Below are 23089 nucleotides of genomic sequence, written 5' to 3'. Positions count from 1 at the left end.
GAGTAGTGTTCCTAATGCTGACCCCTGGGGAACACCACTCTATACGTTTCTCCCCCCCCCCCCCCCCACCCCCTGCAGTCTGAAAAACAACCGTTCACCACTATTCTCTGCTTTCTGTCCCCTAGCCAATTTTGTATCCACGCTGCCACTGTCCATTTAATCCTACGGGCTTTAATTTTGCTAACAAGTCTATTATGTGGTACTTTGTCTAATGGCTTTTGCAAGTCCATATACACAACAGCAACCGCACTACCCTCATCAACCCTTTCTGTTACTTCATCAAAGAACTCAATCAAGTTAGTCAAACACAATTTTCCTTTAGCAAATCCGTGCTGACTTTCATTTATTGGTCCATACTTTTCCAAGTGCCAATTAATTTTGTCCCGGATTATTGTCTTTAAAAGTTTCCCCACCACTGACTTTAGGCTGACTGGCCTGTAATTGTCGGGTTTAACCCTCTCCCCTTTTTTGAACAGGGGTGTAACATTTGCAATCCTCCAGCACTCCGGCATTGTTCTCATATCTAAGGAGGACTGGAGGATTGTGGCCAGAGCCTCCGCAATTTCCACCCTTACTTCCCTCAGTAACCTAGGATGCATTCCATCGGGACTGGGTGACTTTTCTACTTTGAGTACTGTCAATCTTTTAAAATACCTCCTCTTTATCTATTTTTATCCTATCGAATATCGCTACTACCTCCTCCTTCACTGCTACAATGGCAGCATCCTATTCTCTAGTGAAGACGATTGCGAAGTATTCATTTTGTACCTCAGCCTCCACAAGAAGATCTCCGTTTTTGTCCCTAATCAGTCCCACACTTCCTTTGACTACCCTTTTACTATTTATATGTTTATAAAAGACTTTTGGGATCCTTTTTATGTTAGCTGCTAATCTATTCTCATACTCTCTCTTTGCCCCTCTTATTTCCTTTTTAGATCTCCTCTGTACTTCCTGTAATCAGCCTGGTTCTCTACTGTATTATGAACCTTACATTCATCATAAGCATCCTTTTTTGTTTCTGTTTCATTTTAATCTCTATATCTTTAGTCATCCTGGGAGCTCTAGCTTTTGATGGCCTTCCTTTCCCCCCCAGTAGGAATGTGTCTACTCTGTACCTGAACCAACTCCTCCTTGAAGGCTTCCCTTTGTTCAATTACTGTTTTGCCTACCAATTTTTGATTCCAATCCACCTGGGCAAGATCCCTTTTCAACTCACTGAAATTTGCCCTCCTCCAGTTAAGCATTTTCACATTTGATTGTTCCTTGTCCTTTTCCATAACTATTCTAAACCTAATGATATTATGATCACTGTTCCCCAAATGCTCCCCCACTGAAACATGCTCCACCTGCCCCACTTCATTCCCCAGAACTAGATCCAGTACCGTTTCCTTCGTGGATGGGCTGGAAACACACTGTTCTAGAAAGTTCTCTTGTACACATTTCAAGAATTCCTCCCCCTCTTTGCTCTTTACATTGTTACTGTCCCAGTCTATATTGGGATAATTGAAGTCCCCCATTATGACCGCTCTATAGTTCTTGCATCTTTCTGTAATTTGCCTGCAAATTTGCTCCTCTATCTCCTTCCCACTATTTGGTGGCCTATAGTATACACCCAGTAGCATAACAGCTCCTCTATTGTTCCTTAATTCTAACCAAATAGATTCTGTCTTTGACCCCTCAACTACATCATCCCTTTCCAGTGCTATAATAGATTCTTTGATCAATACTGCTAGTCCCCCTCCCCTCCTCCTTTCTTTCCTTCCCTATCTTTCCTGAATACCTGGTAGCCAGGAATATTAAGTACCCAATCGTCCCCTTCTTTGGGCCAGGTCTCTGTTCTTTCATAATCCGATTTGGTGACTTGAGCCTGCAGCTCACCACTCTTATTTACCACATTATGTGCATTTATGCACATGCACTCCAAACTCATCTTAGATTTGTCCCCTGTCTGATCCCTCCTATTTCTGAATTGTTCTGTGCTCGAGTGCTACTTGTCCCTACCAGTCCTCTGAGCACCTTGTTTCTCCTCTCCACTGTTTCATCCTGATGCACATTAAGAAGATAAAGCTGTGAAACATGGCCCTGGCTCCATAGTAATCAAATTCCAGGATATCTAACTAACATTACAACCTACATTATTCAACCAGTTCTATTACATGGTTGACATTTCAATGGTCCCAATAGCACAGAAGCCATTATGTTTTTACAGTATTTGGTCATCAACTTCTACTTTTATACTTATAGCTTTTAATCCCATTCTTTACCAGGTACTTCATAAGATCATTTCTAAAGGAATTACGACAACATTTACTACCTTTGCTGAGTGTGTATTCTTTGAAATTTACTGCTCAGATTTTACATCCTAGTCTCTTTAGTTTATGTATAAAATAAAAAGCATTCCACACTCAATGCACAAACACTGTAAAGATGACTGCAACTTCACACAAAACACTTTGCCCATTACCTTTACAATAACATTGATTTGCACTATGGATACAGTGTATGGAACGTGGGTTAGAAATAATTTGGATGCAGAGTACATTATTACAGAATTATACATCATAGAAGGAGGCCGTTTGGCCCACTGTGACTGTGCCGGCTCTTTGAAAGACCTATCCAACCCTTCTATAATAGTGTGGCCGTGGGCTACGGAGTAATCCACCACTATTCTGAATAAAATTGTAAACAATTTTACAACACCAAGTTATAGTCCAGCAATTTTATTTTAAATTCACAAGCTTTCGGAGACTTCCTCCTTCCTCAGGTAAATGTTTCAGGAGCTCCTTGAAGCGTAGGCTTCAAGGAGCTCCTGAAACATTTACCTGAGGAAGGAGGAAGTCTCCGAAAGCTTGTGAATTTAAAATAAAATTGCTGGACTATAACTTGGTGTTGTAAAATTGTTTACAATTGTCAACCCCAGTCCATCACCGGCATCTCCACATCCTGAATAAAATTGGTGAGCTAGAGGCACAAATTAATTTGTGGGGGGTGTTGGTTTATGATGTAATATTAACAGATACAACAACTTACATTTATACAGCACCTTTAACATAGTAAAACGAGCCATAGCGCTTCACAGGGGCGTTATTAAACAAAATCCGACACCGAGGCACATAAGGAAATATTAGGACAGGTGACCAAAAGCTTGTTCAAGGGGGTAGGTTTTAAGGAGCGTTTTAAAAGGAGGAGAAAGAGGTAGAAAGGCAGAGAGATTTAGGGAGGGAATTCCAGAGCTTAGGCCCAGGCAGCTGAAGGCAAGGCCGCCAATGATGGAGCAATTAAAATTGGGGATGCACAAGAGGCCAGAATTGCAGGAGCGCAGAGATCTCAGAAGGTTGTAGGTGACAAAGATAGGGAGAGGTGAGGCCATGGAGGGATTTGAAAAAAAGGATGAGAATTTCGAGGCACTGTTGGACCGGGAGTCAATGTCGGTAAGCGAGCAAAGGGGTGATGCGTGAATGGGAGTTGGTGTGAGTTAGGAAATGGGCGGCAGAGTTTTGGAAGAGCACAAGTTTATGGAGGGTGTAAGGTGTGAGGCCGGCCAGGAGAGCATTGGAATAGTTGAGTTTAGAGGTAACAAAGGCATGGATCAGAGTTTCAGCAGCAGATGAGCTAAGGCAGGGGCGGAGTCAGGCAATGTTATGGAGGTGGAAGTAGGCGGTCTTGGTGATGAAGTGGATATGTGGTTGGAAATTCATCTCAGGGTCAAATAGGATGCCAAGGTTGCAAATGGTCTGGTTTAGCCTCAAACAACGGCCAGGGTGAGGAATGGAGTCGGTGGCTAGGGAACCGAAGTTAATGGCTTTGGTCTTTCCAATATTTATTTAGAGGAAATTGCTGCACATCCAGTACTGGAATGTCAGACAAACAGCGTGACAAATCAGAGGCAGTGGAGGGGTCGAGAGAGGTGGTGGTTAGGTAGACCTGGGCATCATCAGCATACATGTGGAACCTGACACTTGTGTTTTCGGATGATGTCACCGAGGGGCAGCATGTAGATGAGAAATAAGAGGGGGTCAAGGGTAGGGGGGATTGCAGAGGCAACGGTGCGGGAGTGTGAAGAGAAGCCATTGCAGGTGATTCTCTGGCTATGACTGGATAGATAGGAATGGAACTAGGTGAGGGCAGTCCCACCTAGCTGGACAACGGAGGAGAAGCGTTGGAGGAAGATGATGTAATCAACCTTGTCAAAGGCTGCAGACAGGTGGAGAAGGATGAGGAGGGATAGTTTACCATGGTCACAGTCACATAGGATATCATTTGTGACTTTGATACGATACATAAATTGGACTAGGGCAGGACTGGCAAACAAACATTTCTTAGTTACAAAATATTCAGAAGAGATAGCAGTATTAATCAAAGATAACTGGGCCATAATAATGGGTGACTTTAATTATCCAAAAGGCAGACTGTGGTAAAAATAATGTAAGGGGTAAAGAAAGTTTCTACAATGTGTCCAAGACTGATTTCCAGATCTGTATGTTTTTAGTTTAACAAGAATGGAAAAAGTGCTCGATATAGTTCTAGAGAATGAAATTAGGCAAGTAGGTAACATAAGGGAATATCTAAGAAATAATAAGCATAACATTATTAGGTTCAATGTAAAAACTGAAAAGATGAGAAGCAAAGATAAAAGGTACTTGACTAGAAAAAAAGTAATTTTCTGCTAGATAAAAAGGGAACTAACCCAGTTAAATCGGAAAGAAAAAATGGTAGATAAGACAGTCGTCAAACAATAGGAAACTTTCAATTAGGAGATGATTAAGGTACAAATTAGGCCTATTCCCACAGGTAGTAAAGGGGGTGCAGCAAAGCTGAAGTTCCATTTTTAAATTAATTTAAATTTTAAAAGTATATGACAAATCTAGGGTTAATAATACAAAAGGCAAATCAAGCAGAGTATAGAAAATATAACGGGGAAGTGAAAAAAAAGAGATTAGAAAGGCCAAGAGGGTAAAAAGAAAAAATGGCAGGGAACTTAAAAGGGAATTAGTAATAGAATTTATAAATACAGAAAAAGACTTCTTTTTAAGTTTAAGATGGGGAGGGCCAATTGGAAAGAAAAAGGAAATCTTTCAAGGAGGATGGATGAATAGTGGAGATACTAAATTAGTATTTTGTCTCTGTTTTTGCAGAAGATAGTGGAAATGAATGGGTACAAGAGGATGAGGTGGAGCTGAACTGGAACAGCTTAGTCAGAGGAGTGGCTAGCTGCGGTTTGCAGGTCATCAGAACTAAAGCCTAACATCGGGTGTGAGTAAGCTTCTGTAGGCCATAATTAGGATAAGATTAATTCTCACTTAGAAAGATTAAAGTTAATTAAGGATTTATAAAAGCCATGTCATGTGTGACAAATCTAACAAAGTTCTTTGAGGATATAACAGAGTATATTGAGAAAGGAAATACAATGGATGCTGAGGATATGGATTTTCTAAAGGCAACATAGGAGGTTTGTTGAAATTAAGGCGTAGAGTATTAAAGGAGAAGTGGCAACACGGACAGGAAGTTGGATAAAGGACAGAAAACAGAGCAGTGGTTAATGGATGTTTTGTAGAGTGGAAGATTATAAACAGTGGCCAGGGGTCGATGTTAGGACTACTGTTCATTTATGAAAATGATCTGGGCATGCGGCACACTGAAGATGAATTTTCTCGGAGCTTCTCCTGCTCTGCGGTCGTAATTTCCGCAGAAAATTGACTTAAACGGGCCAGTTTACATTCGTCAACGGGGTTCCCACTCTATTTCTGCCTAAGTTATGGCAGTGGAGCGGGAGAAGCCTCAAGGAAATTCACCCCCAATAATAAAATTTATGGATAATCCAAAAATAGGGAGTCTGGTTAACTGTGCACAGGACTTCAGAACATATAGGTTAGTAGACTGGACAACAGATATCAGATGAAAGTTAATGTGGAGAAATGTGAGGTGATGCATTTTGGAAGGAAGAATTAAGAAAGGAAATATACAGTAAATGGTAACGTTTGAAAAATAGAAGAGCAGAGACACTTGGGGTTCAGATACAAATCTTTAGTGGTGGAAGGACAAGTTAATAAACCTCTTTTAAAAAAAATATAAGCATAGGGGATGCCAGGTTTTATAAATTTTACAAAAGCAAAGGTAATGCTAAACCTATACAAACCATTGTAGTTGGAATATGGAGTCCAGTTTCAGGCACCATACATTTAGGCAGGGTGTCAAGACAATGGAGAGGGTGCAGAAGAGATTCAATCAGATGATACCAAGAATGAGAGGCTTTAGTTATGAGGACAAACTAAAGAACAGAGAAAGTTAAAAGGAGATCTTTTAGAGGTGTTAAAAATTATAAGGGGTGTTGATAAGGTAAATGCAAAAAACAATTCTACTGGTAGGTGAGGCAGTAACTTGAGGGCATTGATTTATCAGAAGAATGAAGAGGTTAAGAGAAATTTTCTTTTTTGCATTGGAGATTGTAAGGACATGGAAATGCACTAGCAGAAACAACAATGAAAGCAGCACCCAAGATAGCTGGATATAGATTTGGGAATTTTTTTTTTGAAAAGTACTAGGAATTGGCAGAGAAATTGGCTCAGGCACAATGAGCTGAATGGTCTCCTTCTGTGCTGTGAAATTCTAAGATTATCGGCAAAGGGTATTAACAATTTGTATTTCCACACACTCTGCATGTGCTGGAAGATGTTTACAAGTGTTTTACATTAAAAAGAAAAAAAAACACAGCAGGAGGGAGAAAAGGGAAAACTGTAGGTTAAGGTGGAGATCAAAAGACACAGTTGAACAGAACGTTTGCAAGGAAAGCAGGAAGACAGGTGGCAAGCCAGAGGTAACTAGGCTAGTATTTCCAGGGGTCAGGAACATAGCAGCTGAACAAGAAGCCTCCAATGGTAGAAGCTGGGAGAAGGTGCTGCCCGATGTTGCAGGAGTAGAGCATACGTGCGAGGCTAGAGGACATCTTAGATCTTCTAGCTAGATGTCTTGTTGCTTTGTATAAAACATGATATCATCTCCATGGAAGGATTAAGTTACAGAACTGTAGGAAAGAGAAACTTTCACCGAGATGCCAATGGAACTACTGCACAATTCCCATGTCAATATAATTCCCATTTAAAGTTTAAACTTATATCTAAGTTCCATTATTTTGATCAGTTACCTAATGTGCTCTTTACATTAAGAGCTGTGGGGCAAGATTCATACCGCAGCAGTGGGCTAGCCTGGGGAACTCACAAGTCATGGATCTGTGAATGTGTTATAGTCAGCACCACATGTAGGAAATAAACCATATCCCAGATTCATCACATATTCTCAATCTATTCCTGTGCAGGCTCTTAAAAGATTCAGTTATCTTGGATTACTAATTTTATTTAAAACGTGTACAATTAGTTGGCTGAACAGTCCATCTGTTGCAGAAATGTCACACTTTTGGATTTAAATGAATTACACCTTTTCATAAGTCCAGAGTTTAAATTCTATGTCTGAAAACACATACACGAATACAAATAACATTTAGATAGGTGGTCAGTTTTCCCATCAGGCAAAGTACAAATTACAAAGATAGTTTACAGCAGGCTTTATCCTTTTTGGAGTCAACATTGACTCCAGGGGCTCGATTTGCATTGGGGACCGTGGGGGGCTCCGAAAATCGGGAAAATCCTGTTCGGAACCCAGCTCCAACCCGCTGACGTCCGAGTTCCCCACGGACGCACCTGTGAGCGTGCAGGCGTCCCAAATCCGGAAGCCCCGCCAGCTTAAAAAGATGATAGTTAAAGAGCCAAATGTACCTCAGGTATTTAAGGCACTTTACTTGTGACATATTACGTAGTTAGAATGATTTTTTTTAAACTTACCTGGGTGGCTTTCCCACGACTTCTGATTCACACCTGGCGTGAAGGGCCGGATCAGGCAAAATGAAACAAAATAAATTAAATCCACAGAAAGCAGGACAAATCCAATCCGGCCAATTACCAATTACTGCCATCAGTCTACTCTCAATCATCAGCAAAGTGATAGAAGGTGTCATCGACAGTGCTATCAAGCGGCACTTACTCACCAACAACCTGCTCACCGATGCTCAGTTTGGGTTCCGCCAGGACCACTCGGCTCCAAACCTCATTACAGCCTTGGTCCAAACATGGACAAAAGAGCTGAATTCCACAGGTGAGGCGAGAGTGACTGCCCTTAACATCAAGGCAGCATTTGACAGAGTGTGGCACCAAGGAGCCCTAGTAAAATTGAAGTCAATGGGAATCAGGGGGAAAACTCTCCAGTGGCTGGAGTCATACCTAGCACAAAGGAAGATGGTAGTGGTTGTTGGAGGCCAATCATCTCAGCCCCAGGGCATTGCTGCAGGAGTTCCTCAGGGCAGTGTCCTAGGCCCATCCATCTTCAGCTGCTTCATCAATGACCTTCGGTCCATCATAAGTTCAGAAATGGGGATGTTCGCTGATGATTGCACAGTGTTCAGTTCCATTCGCAACCCCTCAAATAATGAAGCAGTCCGTGCCCGCATGCAGCAAGACCTGGACAACATCCAGGCTTGGGCTGATAAGTGGCAAGTAACATTCGCGCCAGACAAGGGCCATCTCCAACAAGAGAGAGTCTAACCACCTCCCCTTGACATTCAACGGCATTACCATCGCCGAATCCCGCTGAAGCTTAACTGGACCAGCCATATCAATACTGTGGCTACAAGAGCAGGTCAGAAGCTGGGTATTCTGTGGCGAGTGACTCATCTCCTGACTCCCCAAAGCCTTTCCACCATCTACAAGGCACAAGTCAGGAGTGTGATGGAATACTCTCCACTTGCTTGGACGAGTGCAGCTCCAACAACACTCAAGAAGCTCGACACCATCCAGGACGAAGCAGCCCGCTTGATTGGCACCCCATCCACCACCCTAAACATTCACTCCCTTCACCACCGGCGCAAAGTGGCTGCAGTATGTACCATCCACAGGATGCACTGCAGCAACTCGCCAAGGCTTCTTCGACAGCACCCCCCAAACCTGTGACCTCTACCACCTAGAAGGACAAGAGCAGCAGGTACATGGGAACACCACCACCTGCACGTTCCCCTCCAAGTCACACATCATCCCGACTTGGAAATATATCGCCGTTCCTTCATCGTCGCTGGGTCAAAATCCTGGAACTCCCTTCCTAACAGCACTGTGGGAGAAACTTCACCACACGGACTGCAGCGGTTCAAGAAGGCGGCTCACCACCACCTTCTCAAGGGCAATTAGGGATGGGCAATAAATGCCGGCCTCGCTAGCGACGCCCACAACCCATGAACAAATTTAAAAAAATAAAAAACCATTGCAGTTAAAACATAAAATCAACCTACCTTTCCACCATGCTCCGATATCCGATGTCTCCCTCTCCGATCTCCCCTTCTTCAACCCCACGATCTTCTCCTCTCTTCCCCACCCCCCCCTCCACCCCAATCTTCCTTTCCAGCGCCAGATGACTTCTCTTCTCTCTTCCCCCTCCCCCCCCGCCCCCTTGCATTGCAGCTCCCGACGGCAGCCAGCCTGACAATCGCTGGGCGTGAAACACGGAGAGCACGTTAATCACCATCAATTACGATGCGATCGCGTCGGAAACAGTAAGGAATGTTTATTCAGGTTTGCCACGTGCGCCTTCACCACCCCCCCCCCCCACTGCTAACCCGCCACCATTTCAAAATTGAGCCCCAGGTCTCAGTGTAGTTGGCTTCCCTAGCAAATTTTGAGATAACAGTTCGCAACACTCAGTGGAAGCTCATTTACACAATAATACCAAAGAAACGAAAAGTATCATGCATTTCAGAGTGACTCCTAAGACATCTTGTTCTGAAAGGGCTGTTTAATTTCAGCCCAAGTACATTTTGTGCAATCTGTTCCAGGAAAGGATTATCCAAGAAATCAAATATTTGAAATATATCAAATTCATACAAGATCCAACACAATTTTAAAAAGAAATGTCTCCTTCCCCCTACCCTACTCCCAATGGTTCATGGCTAAATGCAGTATGACACTCAGCCAAACAGACCAAGAATTTCCTAGCTTCAATTCATGGTCAATCTCAACTAAAGTAGTAGAAAGGGTGGCTGGGTGGGGGGCTTACGCTGGCCTCAGCATCCAAGACTTGAGTGGGGTGGAGGTGGGGGGGCAAGAAAAGGAGACCAAAAGGCCTGACATCCTGCTCTTGATTGTCATCCACTGCCTGGTGGAGAAGCACATACTTGCATCCCAGACCAAGACAAAATGGCCTAATAGCCTGTTGACACTCATTGAACAGACCTAAAGACTGGCCATTTGGGGTGGAAATGAAGGGACCATCAATGTCCACTTTGTTATTCATTATTTCTTCTGGAGGAGTTATTCACGTACTTTATACATTATACAGACACATACACAGAATTTACAAACTGGGAGCTCATGAAAACAACTGGCTACTTACTGTAGAAGGATCAATACAATCACCATCAAGCCTGCCATCACAACGAAGCTAAATCCAGGCAGCGATGAGAGTGTTTGGGGATAGAGTCCATTAAACATAGTTGCCCCAATTAGAATACAGATTGCTTTTATAGAAGCCATGCAAGAAAACATTGCACCTATTCATAACAGAGAAAAAAAAAGTATATGAAATACCAAATTTTAGGTCACAGAACGAGTATTCAGTGCCAAGTGATTACAATAGTAGTTGAAATGTCACCATCGTTTAGCCTCTGTGGATATAGTGCACAATTAAAATTCGTATGAGCAGAACTGAAGGGTCTGTAACAAAGACTGAATATTAAAATATTTGAAAAAGTACAGAATCAAAAATCATTTGCTCCATTGCAGTAACAGTTCATTTCAGATACGGATAGTTGTAATGCAAACAGCTGGATAGTTGGGTGGGAAATAGCATTTTAAATTAGATGACTGAGGGAACACTGCGATCTATAGCATATCAAAACCCAATGACCAACTTGAAAACGGAAGATGATATTACAAGCTGATCTCAGTAGAAGCAAAAGTTTATTTCTAGTTTGATGAAAACAGTCCAATAAGTCTACAGAAAGACATGCAAAGCATTTTAGGACCTTTGTTCATAAATGGACAATCAACCAGGAAAATCTCTGGCTTCCTACTGAAGGGGTCATGGTATAAGAACTTCTTCTTAAATGGGCTTTCCCTTCTTTGTGTAGTTTTGGCGATGAGTGAATGTGGCTGTATCACCATTTGTCTACAGCACAACAGAAAGCAATTGCCCATGTCTTTGCCGGAGTTGCTTTATAAGATTTATAAGAAAGTATTGACTGCTCGTGAAAGTTTTATTGCTTTAATATTAAAGAAGTAAGATTAAGATCATGTTTTAAACTATCAGTAATGAATGTAAGTCAAACTGAATTATAACAAAATCGTTAAATTTAATTATTTCACAAGCAAATCTGCAATATTGACCTTGTTCATTTCGTCCCACGATACTGGATGCCAAAGAACGAAGCACAGCCATCGTGAAGGAAAAGGGACTACTGATTACAGCACATGAAAGATTAATATTTGAAGTAGATGGTCAATGTTATTCTGTTAATTAAATATACATAATTTTACTTAGACCTACACCGGTGAATACAGGTGGGAGGAGTTATAATGGACCACTGAGAAAGAAAGAAAAAAACTTGCCTTTTTGACTTCAGGACGTCCCAAAGTGCTTTACAGCCAAGTAAGTACTTTTGAAGTGTAGTCACTGTTGTAACGTAGGGAAACACAGCAGCTAATTTGCACACAGCAAGGCCGATGAACAGCCATGAGATAATGACCAGATAATCTGTTTTTAGTGAAGTTGCAAGAGGGACAAATATTGACCAGGACACTTGTGAGAACTCCCCTGCTCTTACTCGAATAGTGCCATGGGATCTTTTACATGAGAGGACAGACAGGGCCTCGGTTTAACATCTCAACCAAAAGACGCACCTCCGACAGTCCAGCAATAATGTACTGAAGTGTCAGCCCAGATCATGTGATCAAGTCTCTGGAGTGAGACTTGAATGCACAACCTTCTAACTGCGAGGCGAGATCCTTACTAAAGGACTAAGGATTTTGCAAACTGTCTCAACCAACTAACATTGAATTTTTTTTCTATAATGGCATGGATTTTGTTTTAATTTGTTATATTTTTCATACAAGGTCAGATTCAAAGGGTTAACTCCCAGAGGTACACAAGCCATTTAAACTGTTGATTAGGATAGCTCCCAGGATGGGATACCAGACAAGCCACAGGCACCAGATTGTTTACCTCTGCATGTTACGTCAGCTTTGAGACAATGAAGGACATTAAAAGCTAGTCATATCTCCTGCCTTAATCATAGAATTGTTTTCATTCATTATAGCCAGCACGGTGTTTAACTGAGCAGACATACTGGAAGAAATTTTAACTCCAGCTGCCCAGCTGTAGCAGAGCTGAAATGGAGATGCTGGATTTATCACCCCGTTCCCGCTTTGCCACCATTTTTCCCAGGGCCTTCCACTGGATGACCGTCTGAATTTGGCGGGAACCTTATTAATGAATGCAAATTGAGGCCCTTTGACGTAAATAGGACCCCAATGCCATTTTAACTGCCTACCTAGTGAAATCTGACGGTACAGCAGTAGAGACCTGAAAAGGTTAGTGTTAGAATTATTTTTTGTGGGGCCAGGAGAAGCAAGAGTGGGTGCCCAATTGGCACCCACAGCATGCCCTCAAAATGGAACGTGCCTCCCACTGGCACTATTGGGCGACCTCTGGCATGCTCCACTGGTAAGCCACCCGATAGTTATAATCTACCCCACTGATTCCGCAAGCTTCCACATCAAGGGGCAGCTTTTCAAGCAAGGTAACAACTTTGATTGGCAGTTCAGCAAACCAATCCTCGGCACCTAGAATTGAGGTAGGAGGTCAGAGGACAATCAGGTTTTTTTTCTCCCTTCCCCGATGGACAGGCAGTCAGAAATCATCAGAAACAGAGATCTCTCGCTCTCCAGTCAGTCCAGGAGATTGGAACACCAGGTGTGGATGTGTATGTCTCGTAACAGAGGAAATCAGGTGCCGATTAGCTCAGGAACAGCTAACAAGTTTTACCTTTAATAGTGATAGTTTCATGTATTTTGTTATTTTATGGTATGAAGAGCAGTAGGGAAATTGAATGTTGTGGTGAAAACTGTATTCTGTAATCATGTAAAATAAAGTTGGTTTACAATTGGCCTTGTGTCACTAGAGTGAAGACAGGAGAACTCACACGAGAACCCGTGCAAGATTATAGTATCCAGTATTTACAAGAGGTCTGTGTTATAATTCCCCCCCCCCGCCCCCGGTCATGCTATTGGTAAACTAGATATTGGGTAGTAAAACTGTACGATCAGAGAGGGCATGAGGTCTTCTAACAGGAGTGACCAGTGACACTGGGCCTGAGAGACTATCTACTGAAGATCCATGAAATTTGTAACATCACCAAAGATCCACATGTATTGCAACAATTTTGAGTTTACCTCCTGCTGATCCAGATGTAAAATACTGTAAAGTAATTACTTTTAATGGTTAATAGAGAGCAGACTGTTCATTTGCTCTGAAGTAATGTTGGATCATCATTATACTGCATAGAGCTATACTATGCAGTATAGCTCTCTATTTTAGAGTTTACAAGCCAAGAGTTCCTGGTGATGCTACATCAATTTTACTTTATAGCACATGGATTTAATCTATAAGCCCATTCCTGTAATATAACCCTCAGGTTTCCACTCCCTTCAAAAAAAATCCTAGACTATATGCAGCAAACAGTACCAGAATTCACTTTGCACAAAAATTAGATTAACGGACCATTTTTCCTGGGCGGGACTAGTAACCATCTGCATCGTAGCACACATTTGACCTCCTATCTCTGAAGAAGTCCATGAAGCATTTTATTGGTTACATAAGAACATTGTTCATGGCCCCTGTCTAACCTCAATGTTTTCTAACTTCATTCTTGGCCTTTGCCAGAATATCTTCAAAGTGTAACTTTTCATGTATCACGTTATCAAGTATCTGCAGGTTTGCCTTTCCTGAATTTCCATTGCATCAAGTTTTAAGTAAATTTAATCCGTGCCAACAGACTTCCAGTTCATGTCGTTACAATAACAGCCTTAATTGGAAGAGGTTCTGTTGGGTTCCAAAATATCTCACAGCACACCATCCAGAACATTAGTGAACAAGCAGCACTGCAGGAAGCAGATTGGATTTGTTCAAGACAAAGTTTCAGTATCAGCCTTCTGTTTCAACATCAAGTCATCTTGGCACAAGAATCTATAACGTACGTAGCGATCTGCAAGGAATTACAACCCTCCAAGATCTCTGTGGTCTTCCAATTCTTGCCTTTTGCGCATCCCTGATTTTCATCGCTCCACCATTGGTGGTCGTGCCTTCAACTGCCTAAGCCCTAAGCTCTTGAATTCCCTCCCTAAACCTCTCTGCCTCTCTACCTCTCTCTGCTCCTTTAAGACTCACCTTAAATTGTACCTCTTTGACCAAGCTTTTTGGTCACCTGTCCTAATATCTCCTTACGTGGCTCGGTGTCAAATTTTGTCTGATAACACTCCTGTGAAACGCCTTGAGACATTTTACTACATTAAAGGCGCTATATAAATGCAAGTTGTTGTTGGTGTTTCTACAGATCACCTGCACCAGATGGGATCCCTCCTAGAATCATCAAGGAAAAAGAAGAGGCTCAATAAACACAGGAGCTGTTCTTGAGGACAGCAAACATTAATGCAAAATTAAATAAAAAGGAGCGAGACATGAACTCAGGAATTATAAATCCGTTAGCCTCAACATTACGTCGTGGGGAAAATATTAAGGACATAATCCTATCAATGTCTATTTAAAAAAAGCAATGGCCTTGTGTTATTAATTGAGAGATGAATATTGACCAGGACAACAGGAAAACTCCCTGCACTTCTAAAAAGTGCCATGGGGTCTTTTATGACCACCGTAACAGGCAGACAGGTGCCTCTGTTTAACTCTCATCTGAAACACAGGACCTCCGACACTGTAGCACTCGCTCAGCACTACAATTAAATGTTAGCCGACATTATATGCTCAAGTACTGCTACGAGGCTTGAGCTCACACGCTTTTGGCTCAGAGGCGACTGTGCTACTACTGAGCCAAGCCTCAAATTAAGACAGATTCCCCTTCCCACAAATTATGGGCATTAATTGTGCCCTTCTGAAAGTCAAGCTTTGGGGGACGGGTCATAATAGAGGCAGGCTTTGTTCTGCAGCTGACTGTGGTATACCAGATTTCTTTTTTTGGGGGGGGGGTGGGGGTGCCGTATAGCATGCAGTATCAGATTGGCCATCTAATGGAATGGAAAGGAAAGCAAAATCGGGCGGCTGATCCGATATCGTCCATTCTACACCCGCGCCAAAGTTGGAAGTTCCGGTGTAAAGGTCAGACTTTCAAGGCTGAATGTGAGTAACTTTTTTTTGGAAAAGTTAATCGCCATTATTTTATTTAGAAAAACAGTACGGCAACTGGCTGCTAAGTGTTCCAAAAAACAATTACTCACATTTAACTTTCATCAAAACAGTGAAATGAAAAGATCCAGAACAAATCTGAAATAAAAATAAATAGTTTTAGAAATGAAAGCTGACTGGGAACCAAGTTCGTTTAAAATTATTTGTAAGAGTAAATTAACCAGGAACAGTTAGCTGCAAGACATACTGCAAACCGTATTTATTTCAGGGCTTCCAGTTAGCACAAGATACCCATTCATTTACCAGAAATTTCACCCCTCTCCCTCCCCCCCCCCCAACAAAACAAAACATTTCTACAGATTTTTTTTAAATTCTCATATAATGTTTTAATTGGGAAAAATATTAAAGCCTATAATTAATCTACAAAGCTTTGCATTCCAATTGCACATTAAGAAAAATAAATTCTGATTCAAACACAGATAGCCCCAAGCTTGGATAGCACTGGAGGCTGCCTGCAGAGATGCCATTGATGCTGAGGAAAGCTGTGAGCCTGTGCAAGCAATTACTTGCAAATTAAACAGCTCGCATCCCATGACATACAATATCACTGCCCTCTCAGAACTCAACCTGCAGGCACGGTGAATAAAACAACGTAGGCTAATTAAAAAAGAAACACATATCTGCTAATTCACAGAACAAGTGTATGGTAATGGAAAAAAAACAAACATACTGAGGAGAAGGAGGCATTGCAAAAGGAGAGACGAGAAAATAAAATATTTTATTTATTTCCCATTAGTTTTGAAAAACATTTTAAAACCCTATGGATGGAAAATTTCGAATTGGGATTCCCATGCACAAGATCCCTTGGGTATCTTGGAATATAAATGTGCAACAGTAAGGGTATGTGCACTGTATCAACCAACACAAAGTATGCAACCCAGCAAATATTCAAAACTAGTCTTGGAAGGGGGGGGGGGTGGAAATCAGCAATTCCTGGTTGCTCCACAATGGCTGACTGGGCAAATACACAGCATGGTGTGGTACAGAAGCATATAAACCTGGGAATCAATATGGGCTACAATGACCCCATAGACCAATAACTCATTGACACTCACTAGAGGTGGCTGCTTTAAAACTGCTATAAAAGGCCCACTCCTGCTATTGGAAGTGGACCCTAGCATGAGATTACACCCTCAGGGGAAAAAAAAGATAAAATGAGAAAATCAGGGGAGAAAAACAGCATTGTAGTTGGAGGCTGGATCTAACTGTACTGGCATAACAGATCTGATTTGCCACTCAATGGAATAAATATGATGCTAGGTGTAACCACTGAGCCTCTCTCACTTCCTTTATCCTCCCTCATCTGATAGGAGTTTGTGTGCTGCAGATCAGATTCCTCAAGGCATTGTCTACTTCAGTGAGCTCTCCAGGCCAGTAACAATTACTGAGAACTCAGAAGTACATCAGATGATCCAGTGGCAACAGTAATATTTTCCCCTCTCAGAAAACTCTTGGTGGACTAGTTTCTATCTCTTCCTCTTGGAAATATTGCTGCTCCCATCCATAACCACTCCAGCACCCTTATAGTTTGAAATGCCCATATTGCTCAAGCTTAGTTCCCCACCTACTGTCTCAGGTGCCCAGTTAATAGCCTTCCTTGGCCACACAATATCATGCACTGACTGTGCCTCTAAAGGCAGTATCTCAGAGCAAAGGTTGATGTATTCCGCTCCTATAGTTCAATTGTGGTACTGACATTTTCATCCTCGGGAAGAGGAATAGTTGCTTCCCCTGTCCAGTATGTTGTCCATTATCGCAACTGGACACTCAAATGCAAGCTCAGAAGTATCCTGAGCTATTTCGTATCAGAATCAATATTAAACGATGAAACAGAATTAAATTGATAATGGGTTTTGTAGTTCACGCAAGATCGCTAGTAAGTAATGAAATTTGTAAACATCAGCCTGAAGTATTCCAATAGCCAGTAAGTTGTTGATGAATTTTTAATTATTAAACCATTCATTTTTCAATTGGTTAGAAGAGGTCATTTACCAGTTGCACTGGGGCTCGAGTCACTGCAGGCCAGCACAGGTGTTAGTCTCAGCTTCTTTTCAAAAGAAAGTTTTCAGTTCTCTTCAGGCTACTGTGTTTTACAAGCTCACACTGATGCAGATTGCTCAGCAGTAGCCCATTTCACTGAAAACATTATTCCATGGATCAGAGCACTGTATTCAGGAGTCATCCGAGTAATCCTCTCTTGGATCAACTGGGGGTCACTCTGAGCTGACAATGGAATTAAATTTGAAGAGACCATGAAAACAATGATCCCAATTTTTTTTCATGTCAGAATACCTTTTCAGCAGGAAAAAACAACACATTAGGCTAAGCTGCAATTTATTCTCTCGAAAGTATTCTTACCCCAGATTTGAGTTACTGAAACAGACAAGCAAAGCCATCTTAGTAATGTGGTGGCAAAGACACCAATATTTCCAATGGTCAATAACCATTTGCATTGTACCCAGGGATTTTGCAAAGGGAAATTTCAGAATTCAAAACCACTTCTGTTTAAAGGCATGACACTACTTCAATACCCAGTTAACTAACACCTATTTGGATTTAAATTTGCTATGTCAAATTAGGCTTTAAAGTAAAGATTTTTCACATATATGTAGAATAAGCTGGCGTTTTAACTATTCCCCATCGTCTATCTATTTCTTTAGCACTGCTGAAACCTTCACCTACTGAATACATCAAAATGCTGCTTGCTCATTAGGGTGAAGGTTCACACACGCTAAATGAATAATGGAAAAATCTTCCATCTTTCATTTCTGTGCTCTTCTAAAGCCAAGGGAAGAGTGACCAATAACACTCTCAACATGTCATCAAAGAGATCATCCAAATTAAGAGATAACTGGCCTTAAATGTGTCAGTATACATCACATCGGTAACACACACACACACACACACACACACACACACACACACACACAAAAAAAATGCAAGGAATTACACAAAAACAATTTGATGTCTAATAGCAGGTACAATTTTAGATAGTTGAGTTTCAAGATTTCTATATCAGTTTCTGCAAATGAGGCATTTGCAATAGCAGATATAAACAAATATACTTAAATGTCTGATAGTCCTTACAAAAGTGGTTTGACATTGTTTACAAGTACAACGTATGAGAGTAGAGATCTAAGTCTGAAAATTACACTGGGCAATATTATTGTATGAATGCTTAATGCGTTTTATCAAATCGCTTTGCCCGCTACTTTAACAGGAGGCATAAACCCATTTTAAAATGAAACAATCAAATTAACGGCTCGGTTAAAACAAGAGAGAAATTTGATACAAATGTGTTGAGGTGTTGGTACAAACATTTCGCACACCATAATTTCCAGACTCCAGTTTTTGAAGGTTTACTTACTCAGAAATACCACCCAGGTAGGTGTGGAAAAGGCCAGCAGGACGTAAGACACTATTTTCACCAACACCCCCACTTTGGCTAATGTAATTTCTTTGCTGCAACGCAACATAAATGGAAAGAGGCCAATCAAGGTGGCTCCCTGTGGACAGAGATTATGTTATTGAGTGGTGCTGAGTTTTTGAAAGCTCAATATTCCCTTGAAAAACACACTTTTTAAAAAAAAAGCTTTCTACAGCATTTAAATCACACAATGATCCGAATAATACACATGTTCTTACTTGAGGAAGAACTATTTTAAAATATATCATAAAAAGAGTTTGCACTGAAAGGGTTGAAACCAATACCTACAGAACACAGACTTTTCAGAAACTATTTCCTCTGGTGAGAGAGTCCAGAACAAATTAGAGCTAGACCGTTCAGGGGTGATGCTAGAAAGCACTTCTTCACACAAAGGGTAGTGGAAATCTGGAACTCTCTTCCCCCCAAAAAGTTGTTACAGGGAGGGGTCAATTGAAAATTTCAAAAATGAGATTGATAGATTTTTTGGGTGTAAATATAAGTTTACAGAGGCAGTTGCCATTATAAATGTGGATGTAGAAATTTATAATTGAAAAATGTTGACAAAAAAGTACTGTTTTGTAAACAGAAAGTGTGCACATAATTGATCTCTCATGGTGTTACACACTAGGCAAAGGGGTGCACGGCATTGGATCAGGACTCTTTCCTTCAATGGTGAGGGGGGTGGGGTTGGAGAAAATAAAAAGAGATGACAAAGAGGAGGTGAACTGAAGGTGAAGGAGAAGATGCAATGGTGGAAGGGGAAAGGTTGGATGGCACTGGGCCTGGCCAATTTTCCTCTCAAGTGTGGGAGAGGGGGAAAGTGCTAGGGGTCAATTCCTGTAGGGGTAGAGGGAAGAGTTTTTTCTTCTCACATGGGGCAATGTCAGAGAGTAGGTTTTTGGCTCAGGGTGGGGGGGGGGGTGGGGGTAGTGCTTAGTTACGTCTGGGTGAGGGATCAAAAGAGGCAAGAGTTGTTTTTCAGCAGGTTGAGGTGGGATTTTGCTCCTTATTGAGTTACTGCTCACAGAGGACAGAAATAGGTCTGAATTTTTGCTTAGTGGTGATGGGGCAAACTTCAGTTGAGTGGAGCGGGTGCAATTTGTTCTTACATCGTCAGACTTGGCTCAGTGGTAGCTCTCTCATCTCAAAGTTAGAAGGTCGTGGGTTCATGTCCAACTCCCGAGACTCGTGCGCATAATTTAAGCTGAAGGGTGCTGCACTGTCAGAAGTGCCGTCTTTCACATGAGACATTAAACCGAGGCCCCATCTGGCCTCTCAGATGGACATAAAAGATCCCATGGCACTTTTCAAAGAACAGGGGAGCTCTTCCAGTATCTTAGCCAACATTTATCCCTCAATCAACATCACAAAAAACAGATTATCTGGTTATTTATCTCACTGCTGTTTGTGGAACCTTGCTGTGTACAAATTGGCTGAGGTGTTCCCCTACAACAGTGCCTACACTCCAAAAAGTACTTAATTGTTTGTGAAGTACTTCAGGACATCCTGAGGTTATGAAAGGTGCTTTATTAATGCAAGTTTTTTCTTTTTTAGCAAGAGAATGGGGAACGGTGAGTTTGTGCACAGTTGGGAGGGGGTGAGGAGGTGAATAAGACCCAATCTTTCTTCAGTTGGGTGGGGTAAGATCATTCTTGTCTGCATTGGGGATGGGGTGGAAGGCAAGGTTTGTCTTCACTGTGTATGGTGGGGAGGGGGTGGCAGGACCTCTGTCCTTGGTAGGGGTGGGGATGGCTGAGCTTGCCCTGAGTTTGGGGGGTGGGGGATGGATTTGGTTGAATTTCTGCTAAGTGAAGGGGGCTAGCAAGTGAATTTCTGTTCAGTAGGTGGTTTTGCTGGTAGCATTTCTGTCCAATGCGAGAGGTTTGTGTAATGACTTCTGCTCAGTGGTGGGAGCACTCCGATTTCAGCCTAACTGTGGCCTAATGGTTAGTGAGAGAGAGCTTTTGGTATGCTTCTTTCTGCTCACTGGGTGGAAGTTTGTGGCTGCTCAGTTAGGGGCAGGGAGGTAATGCTTGGTAATCGGGGGGGGGGGGGGGAAACTCCCATCCTGCAATTCCTGGTCACAGGAAAGGAGGGTGCACTCCATGTTCAGTTTATTGTCTTTGTGCTCTTACTGCCCATTTTCTGCTATAGTACAGTTGTTATCATTACCTGATTCAAGTAGAGGATGCAGCGAGTGAGATTCATTCAATGCTTTTTGTACGGGCTGGGCAATCTATTTGACTGGGTCAGAGTTGTGGTGGCCAATCTCTTCTAAATGGGGGGGGGGGTGGGAGATTTGTCTAAAGTTCATGGGCATCAGTGTGTCCACTTAAAACCTTACTGAAGTCATCAAAGCAGTGACAGATCAGATTTGGGGAAGGAGTATTTCTCATCTGTTGAGGGAGGAAGGAATTTTTTTTCTATTAAAATTGTTTTCTCCAGGGTGGTAACATTTTATGAGCCATTCCTAAATTGTCTCCTGCCATCTGTAGGCCTGTGAGCTTCAAATTTAACTATTTCTGTCACTTCTTAGAGTGCTTCACTATGCATTTTCACTCTCCAATAATAAATAACCTGTTGGACTTTTAATGCTTGCGATTTAGTTTTGCTGGCTACGTTAATCTACACAGCTTTGATACATTTTTACTACTCAGTTGTGCCTATGTTTGGAGCCGGCTAATGCATTTTTTTTAAGAAAGTGAATGCTTCTTCACTACTGAGGATTGAGTTAAGAGGCCGTCATGTAACATTAGGCACTGCCCCGTTGCAGTCCAATAGTCACGTAACATTAGATTTGCAGTGCCGCCTACAGCTGCAGTATCTTGAGAATGGAGACCACTAAATTTTTACAATAGATTTTAGATCATATAAACTTTTTATATACTCTTGCACAACAGAGACATAACACCAATGCTAATTTTGATGGTAGACATGGCAAATGTGCCCCACTTCAATTTAAACCAATAAAAGTTTGTCAACCGTCCCTTCCACCGACCCTGCCGGCTAATTGCAGGCTCAACGCAATGGGTTTTCAAGATAAATGAAAACATTTAAAAAATTAATATTGTACAGTAACTTGATTAAAAAGTTACCTAAAAATATCTTTTATATCTTCAAGCAGCTTCATTGTAGTTTTTTGCTGTACACTCAAGGCTCTCAAAAGCTTACGTTTAAATTCGATGGCCCGGAATTTCCTTAAAATGTGTAACTGGACTGAATTTGGAACAGCAACCCAGAGGATGCAAGTTCAAATTCCACCATTGCTGCCGAATTGTCGTAAAGACCCAACTGGTTCACTAATGTCCTTCAGGGAAGGAATCCTGCCACCCCTACCTAGTCTGGCCTATATGTGAATCCAGACCCTCTGTATATGGTTGACTCTTGCTGCCGTCAAGGGCAATTAGGGATGGACAATACTACCTTGCCAATGTTTCCCACATCCCACGAGGTCTTCGAGTCAAGACCACTTTGCAGGCATTGTACAGCTTTTGAGGAAACTGGGAGTCAGGACGACAACTGTATCCAGGGCTCGGTGCCTACCATGATTGGGTTCCAGAGAGCAAGCAGCTGCTGCTGAGGCTCTGTACCTCCAACTGGTGGAACCCCCAGTGAATGGAGTATATTGTGTGTCCCTGCAGTGATCGTAACATTTTATGGTGAGTAGTGCTGGTCACTTGTGAGAAGCTCCTTATGAAAGCTCAATACCAGGCTCGTCACTTGTGCAACAACCAACTAGTGGCTTTCCTCCTCAAGGATGGGGAAAGATGTGAAAAGAGAAGGGGAGATAAGCAGGGTGTCTCTGAAGTTGGGGGGTGTCTCCCTTTGATGGAACTTCAGAACCAAGTCAACCCGTGGTATGCTTGGTACACTAATAATTTGAACCAGACAGGTCCAGAGTACTCCAAAGTACAAGTGACGATTGACCAGCCTGCCTGGATCATTGATGGAACCTGATCGACCAGTCAGCTGGTGGGGTGGGGGGGGGGGGGGGGGGGAGATTTTCTCCCCGCCCCCCCCGCTCTCCCATTCAGCTTGAGATATGCCTGAACATGAATGCCCTAACAGGTAGGGTGGTCCTAGCTAGATTAGTAGCAAAATGCTACTCCAAGTTGTTAAGCTGCGGGTCCCCAGAACTCTCAACTTTCATCCAAGTTC

At 42.1% G+C, this 23089-nt stretch overlaps 1 protein-coding gene across 1 annotated transcript in view; it reads right to left on the bottom strand.

Moving 5' to 3' along the window:
* zgc:174356 (uncharacterized protein LOC100137120 homolog) overlaps positions 1–23089 on the bottom strand; it is a 59940-nt gene that overhangs the window by 15373 nt on the left and 21478 nt on the right. The window contains exons 4-6 of the mRNA XM_067988285.1: positions 18872–19010; positions 11418–11501; positions 10426–10582 (exon numbers count right to left, since the gene is read on the bottom strand). Coding sequence (XP_067844386.1) covers positions 10426–10582; positions 11418–11501; positions 18872–19010 — 380 coding nt within the window. The remainder of the gene's footprint in view (positions 1–10425; positions 10583–11417; positions 11502–18871; positions 19011–23089) is intronic.

The sequence above is a fragment of the Heptranchias perlo genome, chromosome 8 (genome assembly GCF_035084215.1).
Source record: "Heptranchias perlo isolate sHepPer1 chromosome 8, sHepPer1.hap1, whole genome shotgun sequence".
Lineage (NCBI taxonomy): Eukaryota > Metazoa > Chordata > Chondrichthyes > Hexanchiformes > Hexanchidae > Heptranchias > Heptranchias perlo.
This window is presented reverse-complemented; position numbering and strand designations above follow the sequence as displayed.